Source organism: Pleurodeles waltl, chromosome 1_2, assembly GCF_031143425.1.
Source record: "Pleurodeles waltl isolate 20211129_DDA chromosome 1_2, aPleWal1.hap1.20221129, whole genome shotgun sequence".
NCBI lineage: Eukaryota > Metazoa > Chordata > Amphibia > Caudata > Salamandridae > Pleurodeles > Pleurodeles waltl.
Window position 1 is genome coordinate 1,318,115,361 of NC_090437.1, and position 16,635 is coordinate 1,318,131,995.

The 16,635-nt window shown below is 44.1% G+C and overlaps 1 protein-coding gene across 2 annotated transcripts in view; it reads left to right on the forward strand.

Annotated features, from left to right (window-relative positions):
* LOC138251232 (uncharacterized) overlaps nt 1-14,308 on the forward strand; it is a 40,028-nt gene extending 25,720 nt beyond the window's left edge. Inside the window, exons 3-4 of one of the 2 annotated variants that reach the window (XM_069205633.1) lie at nt 9,627-10,133; nt 12,606-14,308. In XM_069205633.1, coding sequence (XP_069061734.1) covers nt 9,627-10,133; nt 12,606-13,105 — 1,007 coding nt within the window. In that variant the 3' untranslated portion in view covers nt 13,106-14,308. The remainder of the gene's footprint in view (nt 1-9,626; nt 10,134-12,605) is intronic. The other variant, XM_069205634.1, reaches the window with a different exon arrangement.
* Nucleotides 14,309-16,635: the final 2,327 nt, after the last annotated feature.

Genomic DNA, 16,635 nt, shown 5'->3' on the forward strand with positions numbered 1-16,635 from the left:
CCTGGAACCCCAATACCCTGGGTACCTCAGTACCATATACTAAGGAATTATAAGGGTGTTCCAGTATGCCCATGTGAATTGGTGAAATTGGTCACTAGCCTGTTAGTGACAATTTGGAAAGAAATGAGAGAGCATAACCACTGAGGTTCGGGATAGCAGAGCCTCAGTGAGACAGTTAGTCATAACACAGGTAACACAGTCAGGCACACTTATGAGCACTGGGGCCCTGGCTGGCAGGGTCCCAGTGACACATACAACTAAAACAACATATATACAGTGAAAAATGGGGGTAACATGCCAGGCAAGATGGTACTTTCCTACAAGAGGCCCCCTAACTTTTTGCCCCCATTTTCCACTTTTTGCTGGTGTTTTCCTGACTCTGATGGTGCCCTGGGTACTGCTAACCAGTCCCAGGGCCAGTGCTCTGTGTAAAATGGATATGCAAATTAGGCTAATTATAATTGGCTAAGTTAACCTACCTATAAGTCCCTAGTATATGGTAGGGCATGTAGGTTTAGGGACCACAGCATAGGTAGTGCACCCATAGGTGCACTGCTGAGGTGCCCAGTGTCATTTTAAAGGCAGGCCTGCCTTGCTGGCTGCTTTTAAATTAAAGTTATTTGCAAATTCGACTTTGGAATTAAAAGTAGTTCCAAAGTCTTAAACTACCTTATTGTTACATATAAGGTGTGCCCTATGTGCCCCTAGGGCTGGGTGCCATGTAACTATAAGCAGGGACTTTATAAAAATAGTTTTATAAGCCCTGGTGAGGTAAAAACAGCCAAATTCGTTTTTCCTTCATTGTAGTAAATGGCCTCCATAGGCTAGAATGGGGAGACTTTATTTTAATTTTTAAAGTCTCCTTAAATGATGCATACCAAGAATGTGGTATCAGATTAATTGTTGTAGTAAATCCCACAACTTCCAGTTGTGGGATTTAATATAACTTGTTCAGGTAAAGAGTTTTAAAAAGTTGCCAATTTCAGCCCTGCATTGTTTTTGCTGCTGTGCTCTGATTGGCCATCCTCTAGCAGCTTGGCCAAGCTGCCTTGATGAGGTGTGAAGTGTCCTGGCTTCACACAAAGGAATGTGCCTGTGGGAAGGAATCTCCCCTCAGCAGATGGTGAGGCAGGAAGGGGGAGGGCTGACAAACTGGTCTTCAAAGGCAGAGAAGGACATTTGGAGCAACCAGCAACACCCCCCATCCTGCAACCCCAGATAATTAGGTGCCCCCTTGATTAGATTAGGAGAGGGCAGGAGAGGGGTGTGTTTATGATTTTTAGCCACACCAATGGGTAGGCTCAGCCAGATGTAACCTCCAAAAATCAGATTCAGCCATGATGGATTTTTGGAGAATGTTGCCTCCTGGGATTGATTTTTGCCACACTTCCCAGGAAGTGGTCATCACAGGGGGAAGGACCCTGCACCTGATTGGAGAACAAGGACCCCCCTGCCTTTCACCCAGGAGCAAGGATAAAACTGGCAGACCTGCACCCACACCTCAGTTCCCTACCACCTCCAACAAGGAAGGACTACAGAAGAAGGACTGCCCTGCTGGACCCCTGGCCTGCACCTGGAACCTGCACTCAGAAGGACTGCACCAGCTGCACACTTGAGCTTCACCACAAGAAGGACTTTGCCTGGCTTCAACTGGTTCAAGGAGGGACTCCCTGTTTGCTACAGGTGAAAAATTGCTAACCAGAGTCCCCTGCACCAACTCCTGAAGAAAGCGACCAGCTGACCACTGTTCAGTGGCCAAAAAGGAGTTTGCGCCAGGTGCATTCTGGGAGTTGTAGTCCGCACTCCCCAAGGACCATCTCAGAACTTCTGGACCCTTGGGGTGAGCTGTGGACCTCAAGAGAATCTTAAAAGGACATCTGGGAGAAGCCCCAGAAGTTTGGAGAAGTTTGGACAACTTTTGTAAAAAAGCTCCATAGAGGGACCGACCCGCCGTGGCAACTCAAGCCGGCTTGCCTCAACTGCGACCCGGCCTGATTTGCTGGTTCGTCCCGGTAAAGAAAATCTCAGAAAAAGAGACTAAGGCCCTCATTCTGACCTTGGCGGTCTTTTCGCAAGACCGCCGAGTTACCGCCGCGGTGAAGACCGCCGACCGCGGCGGTATGCCGCTGTGCGCATTCTGACCGCTGGGAGCGTTCCGCCGGAAAACCGCCAGCAGCCACACTGGCGGTCGGCGGGAAAGTGGAGACTGGTCAACCTCCACCGCCACGCCAGCAGAACACCGCCCACAGAATTACGACCCACATTTCTGTGTGGCGGTCTTCTGTTGGTGGTCTTCTGTTGGCGGTCACCTCCCCATGGCTCCCGTCGCCTCCCGGAGGACCAACGCACAAGGTAAGTTGACCGTCCGTGAGGGGAGGGGGTGGGGGGGTGTTGTGTGATGTGGGCGTGCATGGGGGTGTGCGTGTGAGTGTGTAGAGGGGGTGTGTGAGTGCGTGTATGCGGGCGGGGGGTGCTGCTGTGTCTATGGGTAATGTGTGCTGTTCGGCAGGTGCGCATGTCTGCATGTATGTGTGCGGGTATGTGTCCCCGTTGTGTATGTGTGTGTAGGAGGTGTGTATATGTGCATGCATGGGGTGTGTGCATGTCGGGGTGTATGTATGTGCATGTCGGGGTGGGGGTGGGGAGGGGGTTCGTACCACCTCTGGGGGGTGCCAGGGGGGTGGAGGGTGTGGGGGGAGGACTCAGGTGGGTAGTGGGGGGTGGGGGAGACCCCTATCAGTGCCAGGGAAGGAATTCCCTGGCCCCGATAGTGCTTACCGCCATGGTTCGCACGGCGGTTCCCGCCCGCAAGAAACCGCGGCGGTAGGCAGGGTCATAATACCCTTGGCGGTCTTGGGACGACCGCCGGGCCGGAGTGCGCAAACTCCAGCCCCGCGGTCATGACCGCCGTGGCGGTCGGAGTGGAGAAGTGGCGGTCGGTCGCGGCGGGGACCGCCGCGGTCAGAATGCCATTTTTAATACCGCCGGTCTGTTCGCGGTCCGACCGCCGTCTCTCCGCCGACCGCCAGGGTCAGAATGAGGGCCTAAGTCTGAAGGTAAAAAGTTGACCGGGACCTCCCAGCCAGCGTACCCGAGGAGGGCTCCAGGGATGTCGGATCAAGATCCAGGTTTACCCCGGTCGAAGGATTTTCACCTCGAAAAAACGACTACGTCCGAAGGTAAAAATCTCCACCGAGAATTCCCGCGATGCGTATCCGGAGAAGGGCTCCAGGAGGTCGGATTGGACTGGCAGGTTCGTCCCGCTGAAAACAATCTTCAAAAAAGAGACTAAGTGTGAAGGTAAACTTTTAACCGAGGCCTCCCGCGGCCTGTAGCCGAGCAGGGCTCCATCGCGGTCGGCCTTAAACTTTGACTTTGCCCCGGTCGAGAGCAGAGCACAGCAGCAAAAACAATGCAGGGCTGAAATTGGCAACTTTTCAGGTAACGTTTAAAACTCTTTACCTGAACAAGTTATATTAAATCCCACAACTGGAAGTTGTGGGATTTATTATAACATTCAATTTGATACCAAACTCTTGGTATCCATAATTTAAGTTTAAGGGGACTTTAAAAATTAAAATAAAGTCTCCCCATTTTAGCCTATGAAGGCCATTTACTACAATGATGGAAAATCGAATTTGTCTGTTTTTACCTCACCAGGGCTTATAAAACTATTTTTATAGGGTCCCTGCTTATAGTTACAGGGCGCCCAGCCCTAGGGGCACATAGGGTACACCTTAGGGGTGACTTATATGTACAAATAAGGTAGTTTAAGACTTTGGAACTACTTTTAATTTGCATATAACTTTAATTTAAAAGCAGCCAGCAAGGCAGGCCTGCCTTTAAAATGACGCTGGGCACCTCAGCAGTGCACCTATGGGTGCACTACCTATGCTGTGGTCCCTAAACCTACATGCCCTACCATATACTAGGGACTTATAGGTAGGTTAACGTAGCCAATTATAATTAGCCTAATTTGCATATCTACTTTACACAGAGCACTGGCCCTGGGACTGGTAAGCAGTACCCAGGGCACAGCCAAGAGTCAGTAACCAGCAGTACCTGTCCAAAAAGTGTGGGGGTGACCAGGGCAAAAAGGAGGACTTTCCTACAATAGGGAATTCATTATTACATTGAGAAGGAGTACACATGTCATGTTTAGTACCTATGCAATTGTGATAATAAATCTTTTTTAATGGTAAAGTCAGATTTATTGTTACAATTTTGAAAATGTCACTTTTAAAAAGTTGTCAGTTTCCTGCTCTTAACCCTGTGTGCCTTTCGCCTGTCTCCAATACACATCTGGGCTGGGGTGACAGCTGGGATTGTGCATTCCATCTAGGCAGCTACACACAAAGGAGTCTTAGGTGTGACTGATAGGCCACCAACATCCTGATGGGCCATCCTAAGCAGGATGAAAGGGAGGAGCTGACAATTAGACCTGAATAGGGAGGGTCTTGCTCTAACACAAAGGGCTGCCTACCCCACCGTAATGAGTCTGGAGCCATGGCAGAAAGAAAGGACCTATGTTCACTTCAAAGACCCTTCTTTGAAGTCACTCCCACCTCAAAGGAACAACTAAGCATAAATACTGGACCTCTGACCCTACCAACTCAGACCCTTCTGGACCTGTAAAGAAACTCTGTCATGAGGAAGGACTGCTGTGCTGCTACAAGGACTGTCACTCTGTTATGACTGCTGCTCTGGAAAACTGCTTTCCTACTGTACTGCCCTGCGGCCTGCTGCCTTTTGACCCTGCTGAGAAAGAATTGGACTCTGCTTGATCCCAGAGTGATCTCCAAGTGCTTGTTGGCTTGCCTCCTGTTTCTGAGACGACTCTGGGATAACAAAGTCTTACCTCCTGCTCCTGTGCCTGATCCATTGAAAAAGAACCCACATGCCTGCTCCTGTCAAACCAACGCATCACCTGTCTGTGAGTAGCAGAACCAATGCATTGTCATTATTGCAGGAGCAGTGTGGAAAGATCGATGCAACCCCTCGACTCTGTGGAGAAACCTGGTGCATTGTCTATGGAGACAAAACCTCTCTGCGCTTCATCTTCGGAACCGACGCATCGCCACCACTGCGTGAAGAAAATCCACTCCTCTCGTTGTTGTGACCAGGACTGAGTTATTTGGTTCAGAGGGCCTGCATGGTGCCTGTATCTGGCCCGCACTCCATCGCGGTCAGCCTAAATTCTTGACTTTGCCCTGGTCCAGCACAACCAGATAACCCCCATAGGCGCTCATTGCTTCTAAGCGCTATTAACATTTATATTCTTTACAAATTCCTATCTCAACTTCAACTTATTGGTTTTTTATCATTTTGGTCTTGTTTTGTTTAATAAATTAAGTTATATTTTCCTAACCAGGTGTGGTATATTTCAGTGTGGTGTTTTCACTGTTTTACTGTATTATGTTTTGCAGAATACGTTACACATTGCTTCTTAAGTTAGGAATGTCTGCTCTGTGCCAAGCAACCAGAGGCTGAGTACAGGTTAATGTATGGTGTGTATCTGACTTACCCTGACTAGGATTGTGGTCCCTACTTGGACAGGGTACATACCTACTAAAGAGACAATTTCTAATGATCACAGTAAGCAATGCTGCTGTGCTATATTGTGTCAACTTCAGAGAGGAGAATTGTGTTATATATGGCACAGTTCTCCTCTCTCATTGTGCTTGTGGACTTTGGGATGCCTAGCACAAATGCACGCACTCTTGTGCCATGGCCCAACTGTGCCTGCATTGTGGAAAGGATAGTTGTTTTGTAAAGATGGGTCTCTTTGTGAAAAAAACTAACCTTCTAGGCTATTTCACCTTGTTATATGTGCTGCAAAAAGCAAGTATCAAGGAGTAACAAAATATTTTCTCCTTGTTACACCGGCCTCAGGTAGACGAACCATTTTGGCGCAAATGCATATTCATACGCTTTGGTGTACATGATATGCCTGTGCACCACCCAGGTAATGCCTACCTGATGCAAGGCAATGCAAGGTACCCTAATGCAATGCATTGCATTGCTTTTACAGTTTGAGTGGCTTTGGGCATCCCAAAAAAGGATTTTGCGTCAGGACTGCATCAAAAAATGATGCAATCACAATGAAAATCTTAGTAAATCTGGGCCTTATTTTCAAAAGAGTTTGATACAATTAACATTCTCAGCAAAACACTTGCAGCCGCAACACGCAACACATCCAATTTCACAGTTACCTGCTTGACATTTTCTGTTTAGATGAGTCTTCCACATGCAAAAATGTTACATAATGTGTACACCCATAACAAAAACTAATATTATGCAAAATGCTTAAGATTTTTATTTCTGAGCCTACCCAGAACAACAAACATAGAACATTTCTTTTGTATATGACAGATATGTGTTTGCATTTACTTTTTGTAATTCAGTTTTGTTTCCCCTGTTGGAGATGTTACCCATCCATTCGTAAACCGTCATACAACATTTATCAGAGTAAATATCCAACCACATCCATGCGGAAATGCACATGCAAATTGCAGACAGAGTAGAGATTTCCATGTCAACTAGATTGAGGGTGGAAATATCCTTGCCAATTGTCTGAACCCTCACCTACGCTCACCTACTTTGGTACAAATCAATGTCATTGATGAACCCACAAATGCCACCATTGATAGTTTGATTAAAATGTAAAATCCTACCACAGTGTCAGCATTTTAAATATGAGTAAGTAGGTTTCCAAGTTCAGTTTTAGATTTTGTACATCAAAGACCTGAATTTGCACTTGTAATCAGTGAATCTCAATTCCTTTGTGAATCAGCCCCTTAGCTCCTTGGTATTGACCTAAAAGGGTTCTTAGAGCACCAGACTCCTAGTGCTAAGTGTCTTGGATTCAACACTCAAAGCCACTTCTCATTCATAGTGGGGCTTTGCAAAGAATCTACTAGGAAATGGTACCAAAGTAAAAAATCTTCATATAGGCAGCCTTTAAGGTAGTTGCGCTAGCCCATCAAGATAGAAGATCACCCTTCTCACAAGCACACCAGTTTTTGCCAATATTGATGTTTGCACACATCTTATAAATGAACTTTATGAATGCACACACATCACTCTTTCCTGGCTCCCCTGGCAGTTTACAGGGCCGTGATGCTCTCCTCGCCCTTTCCAAAGATTGGTGAAAAGTTAAGCAAGAGCTTCGGGCAAAGAAATTGTAATACCCTAAGATGAAAACAAGTTTATGTTGGTGGTAATGTGTAACAAAAATGTTTGTGTACATTTGTCAATGCTTTCTATTATTTTTGTGATGCTTTGTTTGTATGAGTTGTTACTTCAATGCAATGATGTTGTTGTGCCGAATTGGAGTTGAGTTGGATAATGTTTTGACTGCTTTGTACTCTTTTATTTGTATTGTTATGTTGTTTTGTGCAACTTATTGTGTTATGTTCTCTTCTTCATCTTAGATAAGAAAAGAAATGCTGTGATATTTCCAGCTTAGAGCAAATGCCTTTAAAATACCCATGATAAGCAAACAGCACTTGTAAGGTGGTAAAACAGGACTGCTTCAGCTTTTCAAATTTTGAAGACATTTCTCAGCACAAATCTGTAGGTTATGTTACGCAAATGTTTAGAGTGCACCTGGGAGGGTAGCCTGGTACTTTGCTTGTGCGAGTCTAGCTAAACATAGAGCCTAGTAGGTATACATGAATAGCAAGGTCTTTAACTTATTGAAGAGTTCAAGAAGTGAGGAGGAGGTTCTACAACATAGCAGCAGGTTGTTTCATGCTTTAGGAGTGATGTAGGAGACAACTCAACTGCTGCATCCGGTGTTCCATACATGTGAGATCTGTGCAGGTTTCTGAAAGGTTTGTGAAAGTAGTTGCTATTGTTGAGGTATGCTGGGCTACTGTTATGTAGTGCCTTAAAAGTGTGGAAAGGAGTATGAATTTTGCTTCCTTGTGTATGGGAGCCAGGGGAGCTCCTTCAAGTGTAGTGTGATGTGAGTGTGCCATGTAAGAATAAGAGTGAATCGAACCATCGAGTTCTGCGTGGTCTGCAACCTTTTGGTGAGTTTTTAAGTTGATCCTGGCATAGAGGGTATTGCCTTGTCTAGTTTGCTTATGAGAAGGGTGTACATGATGGTTGTCTGTACGGTGATTGTGACTTGGGACCCATTTGAAAATCTAACTCAGCATCTTCAGGGTATGGAAGCTTGAGATCGTGATGGCATTAACTTGTGTGGTCATGTTGAGTTTGATGTTGATGATGATCTTGAGGTTCTTGGCGTGGGTGGTGGGGATTGGTGTCAGAAAGTCTCAGCTCTGTTGCCCATCATTTGTACTCCCACAGTGAAGGGATCCTTCTAAAGATCACAATTTCGGTTTTGTCAGTGTTTAGCTTTGGAAGTTGGTCTTCATCCAGTGGGCAATATCAGTCATGCAGACGTTTCATTTTTTCCAGGCACTTGACTTCTTACCATGTCGTCAGTATAGGAGAGGACATTGACTTCATGAAAGCAGATGATGCTGGCTCAAGTGATCGTGTACACATTGGAGAGGGTAGGGTTCAGAGAGGATCCCTGTGGAACTCTGCAGTTGAGGTCTTGGACATCTGAGGTGTTCAGCACCAGGCTGACTCAGTGGATCCTTCCAGTCAGGAAGGAGCAAATTCACGGGAGTATGTGTCCTTGTATTTCAATGTTGTGTAGGCTTTGGATGAGGATGAGGATGGTGTGGGTGACTGTGCCAAACTGTGTAGCGGATACCACTGGGTGCAGCACCACTTTCCTTAAATATGCCCCTTAGTGTGTCTGCTGCAACAAATATGATTTAGTAGGCAGGCACATATTTGTGTTTTATGCAGATAGCTCAGCAGGTTACTGGCTCTGTAGCAGAAATCCTGGTGTGACACAAGTTCCACCAGTTATGGATTTATTGACTACCATCGAGGAGATGCATCTCAACAGCTAATCATAATTTTAGAGCCTTTCTATTTTCCCCAATGTTTTATTATTCCAATGTTGCTAAAATATGATCCTTTTGAGAGTTATACATACTCAACAGTAAATGTTTATGTGCCATCCTTATAGAGCATCCATAAAGTTCATATAAACCTTCGAAGATTCAAAATATGCCCTAAAGATATTTTTTTCTGACTGTCTTAAAGTGCATGCATAATTCTTTCATACAAAGCTCAGAGAACACACAACCTGCCCCCCAAATCACAGTTTATCTCTTGAGTACCTGTGAATTAGTAGCTGATGGTGTTTGTGTTCTCCTTTAAGCTTCCTGCCATAAAGATGTTGAAGATGTTTAGTGCCCAGTGAACCCCCAGCCAGGACTAAGACTCGAAATAAAGGAATTCTGCTGACCCCAATACTGATGCATATTCGTGTTGGGCCTAATGCACCAGGACAAAGTTGTCTTCACTGGGGCCAATCAGATCTGGTTTAGTAATAGCTAAGTATCTATCCACTGCATTTCAAGCACTATTTTTTTGCCAGAAAGTTGTCTTACCCGTGTTAATCGTAAAATATGGTCAAGTTGTAGAGTAGTGCCTTTGTATTTTGACATCTCCTTATCAAAATATATTGGAAAACATGACTGCCTCCTTCTGAATAGGTCTCTAACCTTCATTCTTCTCTCCTCCCCTTCAAGGAGCAGTGCTTCCAGGTCACATTCTGGCTGTCATTCCTGTCACAGAAAAGAGTTATAGACTGGCCGTTCTGCCGCCCTTCCTGGATGGCTTAAATTCCTTAAAGTCTGTTGCTGAAACCTTGCAGACCAGCACCGACTTCCTGCAAGACATTCAACAAGTTGACCAACTCATAAAGGCATCCGTAAAGAGCCTGACAGAGGCAGAGAACGCATCCAATGTACAAGTTAGAGCATTGAGCTTAAATTTAGAAGAGCGCGTTGGGATGATAAAGAGTCTGGATGATGAAATGAAGCGTCTAGAAGCTCGAGAGCAAGGTCTCAAAGAGCATCTCTCTGGACTGCAAGTGCAGGAGTCCCTCGCCAGACAACAACTGCAAGCAGCACAGCAAGCTGTCAACAATGCAAATTATGCTTTACACAGAGCATTTGCAGCAAAGCAAGCTGCAGAGGAAGAACAGAAATTAGGCATTGGCCTAATATTTATTCCTATAGTTGGACCAATAATAGGTATATATGGCCTTCTGCTCTTACTGAATGTCACAAAAAAAATAACACACACACATTCTTATCACAAAGCCACAGACACAAAGATAAACACCTAGGGACAGGTTTAAAAATATTTGATGCAACGTAGGACAGCAAGAGGAAAACTGCTCTATATCTATAAAGAATTGGTGTAGTGATGCCTTCTCTAAGTACTCGTGGACTTTTGCAGGCCTTGCATCAAAGCAGGCACGTGAGTTGTGGGCAGCATAGTTTTTGTGCAGAAAAGAGTTCCTGTCTGCACAGAAACTGTTCTTTAATGGAATTTCCTCTGTTTATGGGTGCTGCAGAATGAAGCACACACGCAGAGGAAGAAAGGAAAACACATACTTATTTTTCTCTCATGGTGCCACCCTCATGGAGGTGTAAATCCATGTATACAAGTCTTCAGAGATATGAATTTGATTCAAACTCCATGGGTGGATGCATAGGAATGCCCATGCACCATCCATGGAATACTCCCCTGATGCAAAGTAATGCAAATCAGAGCACAGCTCTGCATTGCATTACTTTTGGTCATAAACCAACACAAATTGTCATTTGCGTTGGTTTATAAATTACATCCTTGATTTTGCACCGGCTCTGTGTCTAGAAAGTAACACAAACCGGATGCAAAATCTTTGTAAATCTGGCCCATGGTCTCTTATACACCCATTCATATAGACAGGCAAATCACTCTGGAAGACATAGTCACAGAAACTCGCCATGCTCACACACCTACATACACATAAAGAGGCTCATCTGCAAAGACATAACTCACAAACACATACTCACACACAAACACACACACACCAACACACACTCAAACACATACACACTAACCCACCCATACACACACATGGTGAACAAATACCAACTCTATAGACATAACTATAGAAAGACACCAAGGTCTAAGGTGACAGAAGGAAATGCAAGCCTTTAAATAGGATTTACTAAGCCATGCGGACCCACCTTGCGTGACTCTGCTTGGCTTATCCCAAATTGCCGCCTTGCATTACTCTGAATTGAGACGGCGCTCCATAGGTGGAGCATGGGCATTCCCATGCATCCACCAATTGATTTTGATGCAATGATATATTTACTAAGGTCAGTAAAGCTGAGATTGTGCTGAAATGTTACTCCTTCCCACGTGAGGTGTAACAAGGAGAAATATCTTTATTTATCTTTGTTATTTCCTCCTTTCAGTTGTGCTCAATTCTGCAGCACACATAGAACAAGGAAAATACCTCTAAGGATTGTTGTTGTGCAAGAAGGTGTTCCTTTCCACTCAAAGACAATCCTTGCTGTAACCCAGGCAACCTTGCACTATGGTGCAACGGTTCCCGCATTGCGCTAAGCTTTACACAGTCCATCAGCACAAGAAGAGAGCAGAACTGCTCCATATCTTTGTAAATATGGAGCACTTCTGCTCTTTCCATTTTACAGAGGACAGCGCAGCATCTTTGCTTGCTACCCTGCTTTGGATAAACGTTTAGTTAATATACCTCCAATTTTCCTACAAGGTATGTTTCGTTCATTGCGAAGCCAAGCAGTATTGGCATAGACATATATTAAAATTTTCAGTCCGACCATCACAAGCACAGCCTAAAATCAAAAGCACACACTCAAAAACCCTATTGTTCTTGCCCTGCACCTAACATTTATAGTGGGTTGCGAATGAATCATAGAAGCAGTGTCATTTGAAATGTTTTCATGTTTTTTACATATAATAACTAGGGGTGGGTGGAATTGGTGGAGTTTGATTCTGTGGAATTCTGTGGAATGACATTACAATTCTACAAAATTCCACAGAATTCCACTACTGGACAGAGTGGGCATTTGGCACTCTTTTCTTAGTGCAAAATGCACCCTTGCATGCAAACATATAGGCTAGAATGCATTTTGCACTAAGACATAGCGCAGCCAAATACCAAATACACTGCAGTGCACATCCCTCGGGCCCTTAAATACTCTGCAGTAGTTACTGAAGGGTATGCACTGCTGGGCAGTGGTTTCTAAATAGGGTTAATCAGTCCCTCTATGTCAAAAAATTATTGCAGATTAAACTTTAGTGTGCAGTGGTTTTTAAACATAGAGGGACTGCTCCCTCACCCAGCCCTGTTTGGAACTCAACAACTGCAGATTAAATCCACCAGCAGAGTGGCATCATTTATCAGTAATTCCATTTAAAAAAAGCAGAATTTCCAAATTTCTCCAATTCTGCTGGCGGAATTAAAAAATCCACCCAGGCCTAATAATAACAGCATGCTATCCTAGTAGCAAAAAATGTAATCCTTTTAAGAAGGCCCCTCGTAGCCAAATTCTAAAAATTAGAAATTATATGCTTTGTCCACTGGTACGTGCATGGTCTGAAGAATCTCATAATTTATATGTATTCATACACTTCAGTGTTAGTTTGTGCAAATAAACATGTAGTCTTTTTTCCATTTCTGTTAGGTGGTATCACAATCAGTAAAGCGAATGAAGCTATTCAAAATGCTAAAAAGATTATGTTTGAAGCTATACAAGATGTCGGACATCACAGCTGGGCTGTGTCCAGATATGAGGATGAGTCTCAATCCTACAGTAATGAAATCCATTCCACAAAGCAGAAAATTTGGGCTAACACCAGAGAAATTCAAAACAGTCAACAGAACTTAAACTGTGAAAGAACTCTGCAACAAAAGTTAACAAATTTCATCATCTCCTTGAGGAAATGCACCACTTTACTGAGCACCTTGGCTGGCAAGACCATAGTGGGCAACATGTTGATGGAGCTCAGTGGAACACTTGATCAGATACTGCCAATCATGAATGAAATTGTAGAGAGTGTTCGCCCCCTGGTTGAAAATAGTACAGATTACCAGCTCCTGATCTCTGCTAGATTACCAAACATCATACATGAGCTGAAAGAGGCTAACCGTAGGGTGAAGGAAGCTGTAGCTTCCAAGCAGTGAGCTTTAGGAGTTGCTATAACAATTTTTCACTTTAGTTTCTGTCAAACTATGTAATCTGCTTCTTTTCTTGCATTTTGCTATGTGATACCTCTGGGTAAAGCTCTCACATCTTCTAAGCTTCTTTCCTTAATTGTGAGCGCGCTCCCAGCTGACTAGGCCCTCTAGCCAACAGATGGCATAAAATCAAGCACTGCATCAACTGCTGCCAGACCCACCTGTTCCTCATTACACAGAAAAGTACAATCCTGTCAACCTCTTCTTCAGTGAAGTCAAAGAATACAAAGATCCAACAGCACATCAACAACACCAACCCTGCTTCATCTCTTCCACACACACCTTCCCATAAAATCCAGCAATAGTCCATCTTCAAATTCCTATCTCTCTCAGATATCATCATCATATTCAATTCCTTGAAAGCCACTTCTTAGAAAGATAATGTCTTACCCTTGCCCTTCATCAAACCTCTGTCAGGGCACTCCTTCTCACCCATATTCACCCATTTCAATGCCTCTCTCACTCAAAATATTTTCTCCTAAGCTGTCAAGACAGGCCTGCCAGTCCCAGCCCTAAACAATCCTACATTGGACCCTAATGACCTCACCAACAGTCAGCCCATCGCTTGCCTTCCATTCATCTGCAAGATCATTAGATCTGGCTGATATTGAGGCTTTTTTGAATGCAAATCTGGAGCAAAGCTAACTCCATATTTATACTTTGGCGCTAGACCCGCCTAGCGTCAAAATCCATGGAGTTAGCATAATTTTTTTACTGTGGAAACCTACCTTGCGTCAATGAGATACAAGGTAGGCGTTCCCGGGCAAAAAAATTCTCTAAGGCCCTAGCTTCATATTTATCCTCCCTCGCAAAAATGACGCACAGGAGGAGGAGGGCCTTAAAAAATGGCGCTAGACCTGTTTAGTGCCATTTTTTAACTCCTGGGTCAGGGCAGGCATTAGGGGACCTGTGGGCTCATTTCCATGGTCTCCGACCATGTAAGCAGTCCACAGGTGCCCTGCCCTGCAACCAGGGCCACCCCCTGCCACCCTCACCCACCCCTGGAGGACACCCATGGATGGGGGGACCCATCCAAGGTAAGTCCAGGTGAGTATTTTTTTTTTTTTTAAGTGGCATAGGGGGCCTAACTTGGGCCACCCTACATGCCACAGTGCCCAATGACCATGCCCAGGGGACAGAAGTCCCCTGGGCATGGCCATTGGGCAGGGGGCATGACTCCTGTCTTTGCCAAGACAGGAATCATTTCCATGGGGTTTGTGTGTCAAAAAATGACGTTAGTCAGGTTAGCGTCAATATTTTTGACTCTAACCTGACTTGCACCATTCTTTGACGCACAACCCCCATTCTTCCCTACGCCTCAGCTGCCTGGTTAGCGTCATTTATTTTGACGCTAACCAGGCCGCAGCGCCAGCTAGCGCAATGCCTTAAATATCGCGCCCAGATGGTGCGTTGGAATGGCGGTAGCCAGCGTTAATCTTTTTGATGCAAACCTCAGCTAGCGCAGGTTTGCATCAAAAAGTATAAATATGGACCTTAATGTCTTACCCTCGCCCTTCATCAAACCTCTCTCAGGGGACTCCTTCTCACCCATATTCACCCATTCCAATGCCTCTCTCACTCAAAATATCTTCTCTGAAGCTCTCAAGACAGGCCAGACAGTCCCAACCCTAAACAATCCTACATTGGACCCTAATGACCTCACCAACAATCAGCCCATCACTTACCTACCATTCATCTGCAAGATCATTAGATCTGGCCGATATTGCAGCTGTTGCAGACATTATGCAATCAATCCTAAAAACAGACTTTTAGAAGCACTTATAGGAGAGAGGGTTTTGCCCAGTCCACATGTTGTTAGCCTGGAGTACATATTTTGATTAGGCAAAAGTTGTGTGCTTCTACAAAAAATGTCTTACAGTACACACAGCTATGATCATGTATTTGTTTTATACAGCTGCCTGAGCTTAAACTTAACATAACTAGATAATTGACAGTGTTTGTTTTTCTCTGGCAGCAGCACAGATGATAGGAGGGCGGTTATTACCTTTGCACTTCAGACTGCAGTTTGTGTTTGAGTCCCAGGTCTTCACTAATCTACATGGAGTTTTTTTGAAGCATGAAGTCTTTTTTGATGACCTTAAATGATCATCAAAAAAGAGCTTTGGGGGTCCTAATGAGAGAGGGGCATAGGCTCCACCCACATCTTGGTTCTCATGACAACTGGGTTTAAATGGGCCAAATTTGTATGCTTCCACTAAGAAACTACTTGTGTTGTGTATTTTAGTTTGTGGCACATTTTACACTCGATACAGCAGGACTGAGTAGTTTATAGTGGTAGGCCAGTGAGTATGACTATAGGCCTGATATCTCTATGATTAAAGGTTATGATAGAGGCACTAGGCCTGACACTTTTATTGTGAAAAGCATATTAATCAATTTTAAAGCCTATAGATAAGTATGATGTATTATGCAATCCACATATTTACCATAGCAAGCAATGTTTTTGTGTGGTTCATTCAGTGTGACAAACAATGGATGATGAAGGCTTGCTGTGTGAGAATTCCTATTAGCCCATAATTGGTGAGACAGTATTTTGTAAACCTTTCTAGGTTTATGACTGTGTGTCTGATGGTAGTCTTGTGGAAAAGCTTACTCTCAAAACTGTAAACCTTAGTTGGTTAGGGTGACAAGCTATGCAGAACGCATCACGCATAGAAGGAGAAATGACAAGGATAAATAAACATATTTATCCTCGTTACACCATTGTTGCAGTGGCGTACCATTTTGGTGCAATTCCAGGTTGTCTGATTTCAGTAAATCTGGGACTGCATCAAATTTCTTTGCAGAATTCCCATGCTTCATCCATCAAATGCCTACTAATATGTAATCTAAATTAATCTGGTGCAAGCAGTTTTGCTGCATTATATTTATTTAAAAACTCATGCATATCTCCCCTTGCGTGGTTTTGTAAATCTTACTTAAGCCTTTACATTGTTGATGCAGGGACAAAGCAAAGGCTTAGCTAATCTGAGCCCATGTTTAAATCCTGGGTCTCAGCTGAACATCCTGTTAATCTGGTCAGATCACTTCACCTACCCATGGATGTTCACCTGGTTCTTTTGCAAAGTGTTCCAATGCCCTCAGGTCTGGTATATGAAACCGTGAGAAACAAAATACTGCAATAATTCCAACCTTAAAGACATCCACTAACCTTGATTGAGAACAGGGAAGACATTGTAATCCTGACCCTCATATTCTGAAGGAATTCAGACTTTTTCAATACTAAGGCACATTTTTCAAGTGTAATAATTATCACTATGATGCTCTGCACACGGCCTCTTTCCTAACATAAACACATGGACATCTACCTTACTTTTTGACCTAATACATGCAAATTAAATGTGTGACCTGTTTTCTCTTGCTATGTATTTTATGCCTCTTGATGATGATGCCTTTGTGTTTTTTCACAGAACATCTGTAATCAGTGTGCTTAGCACTTTTCTGTTTTATGATTG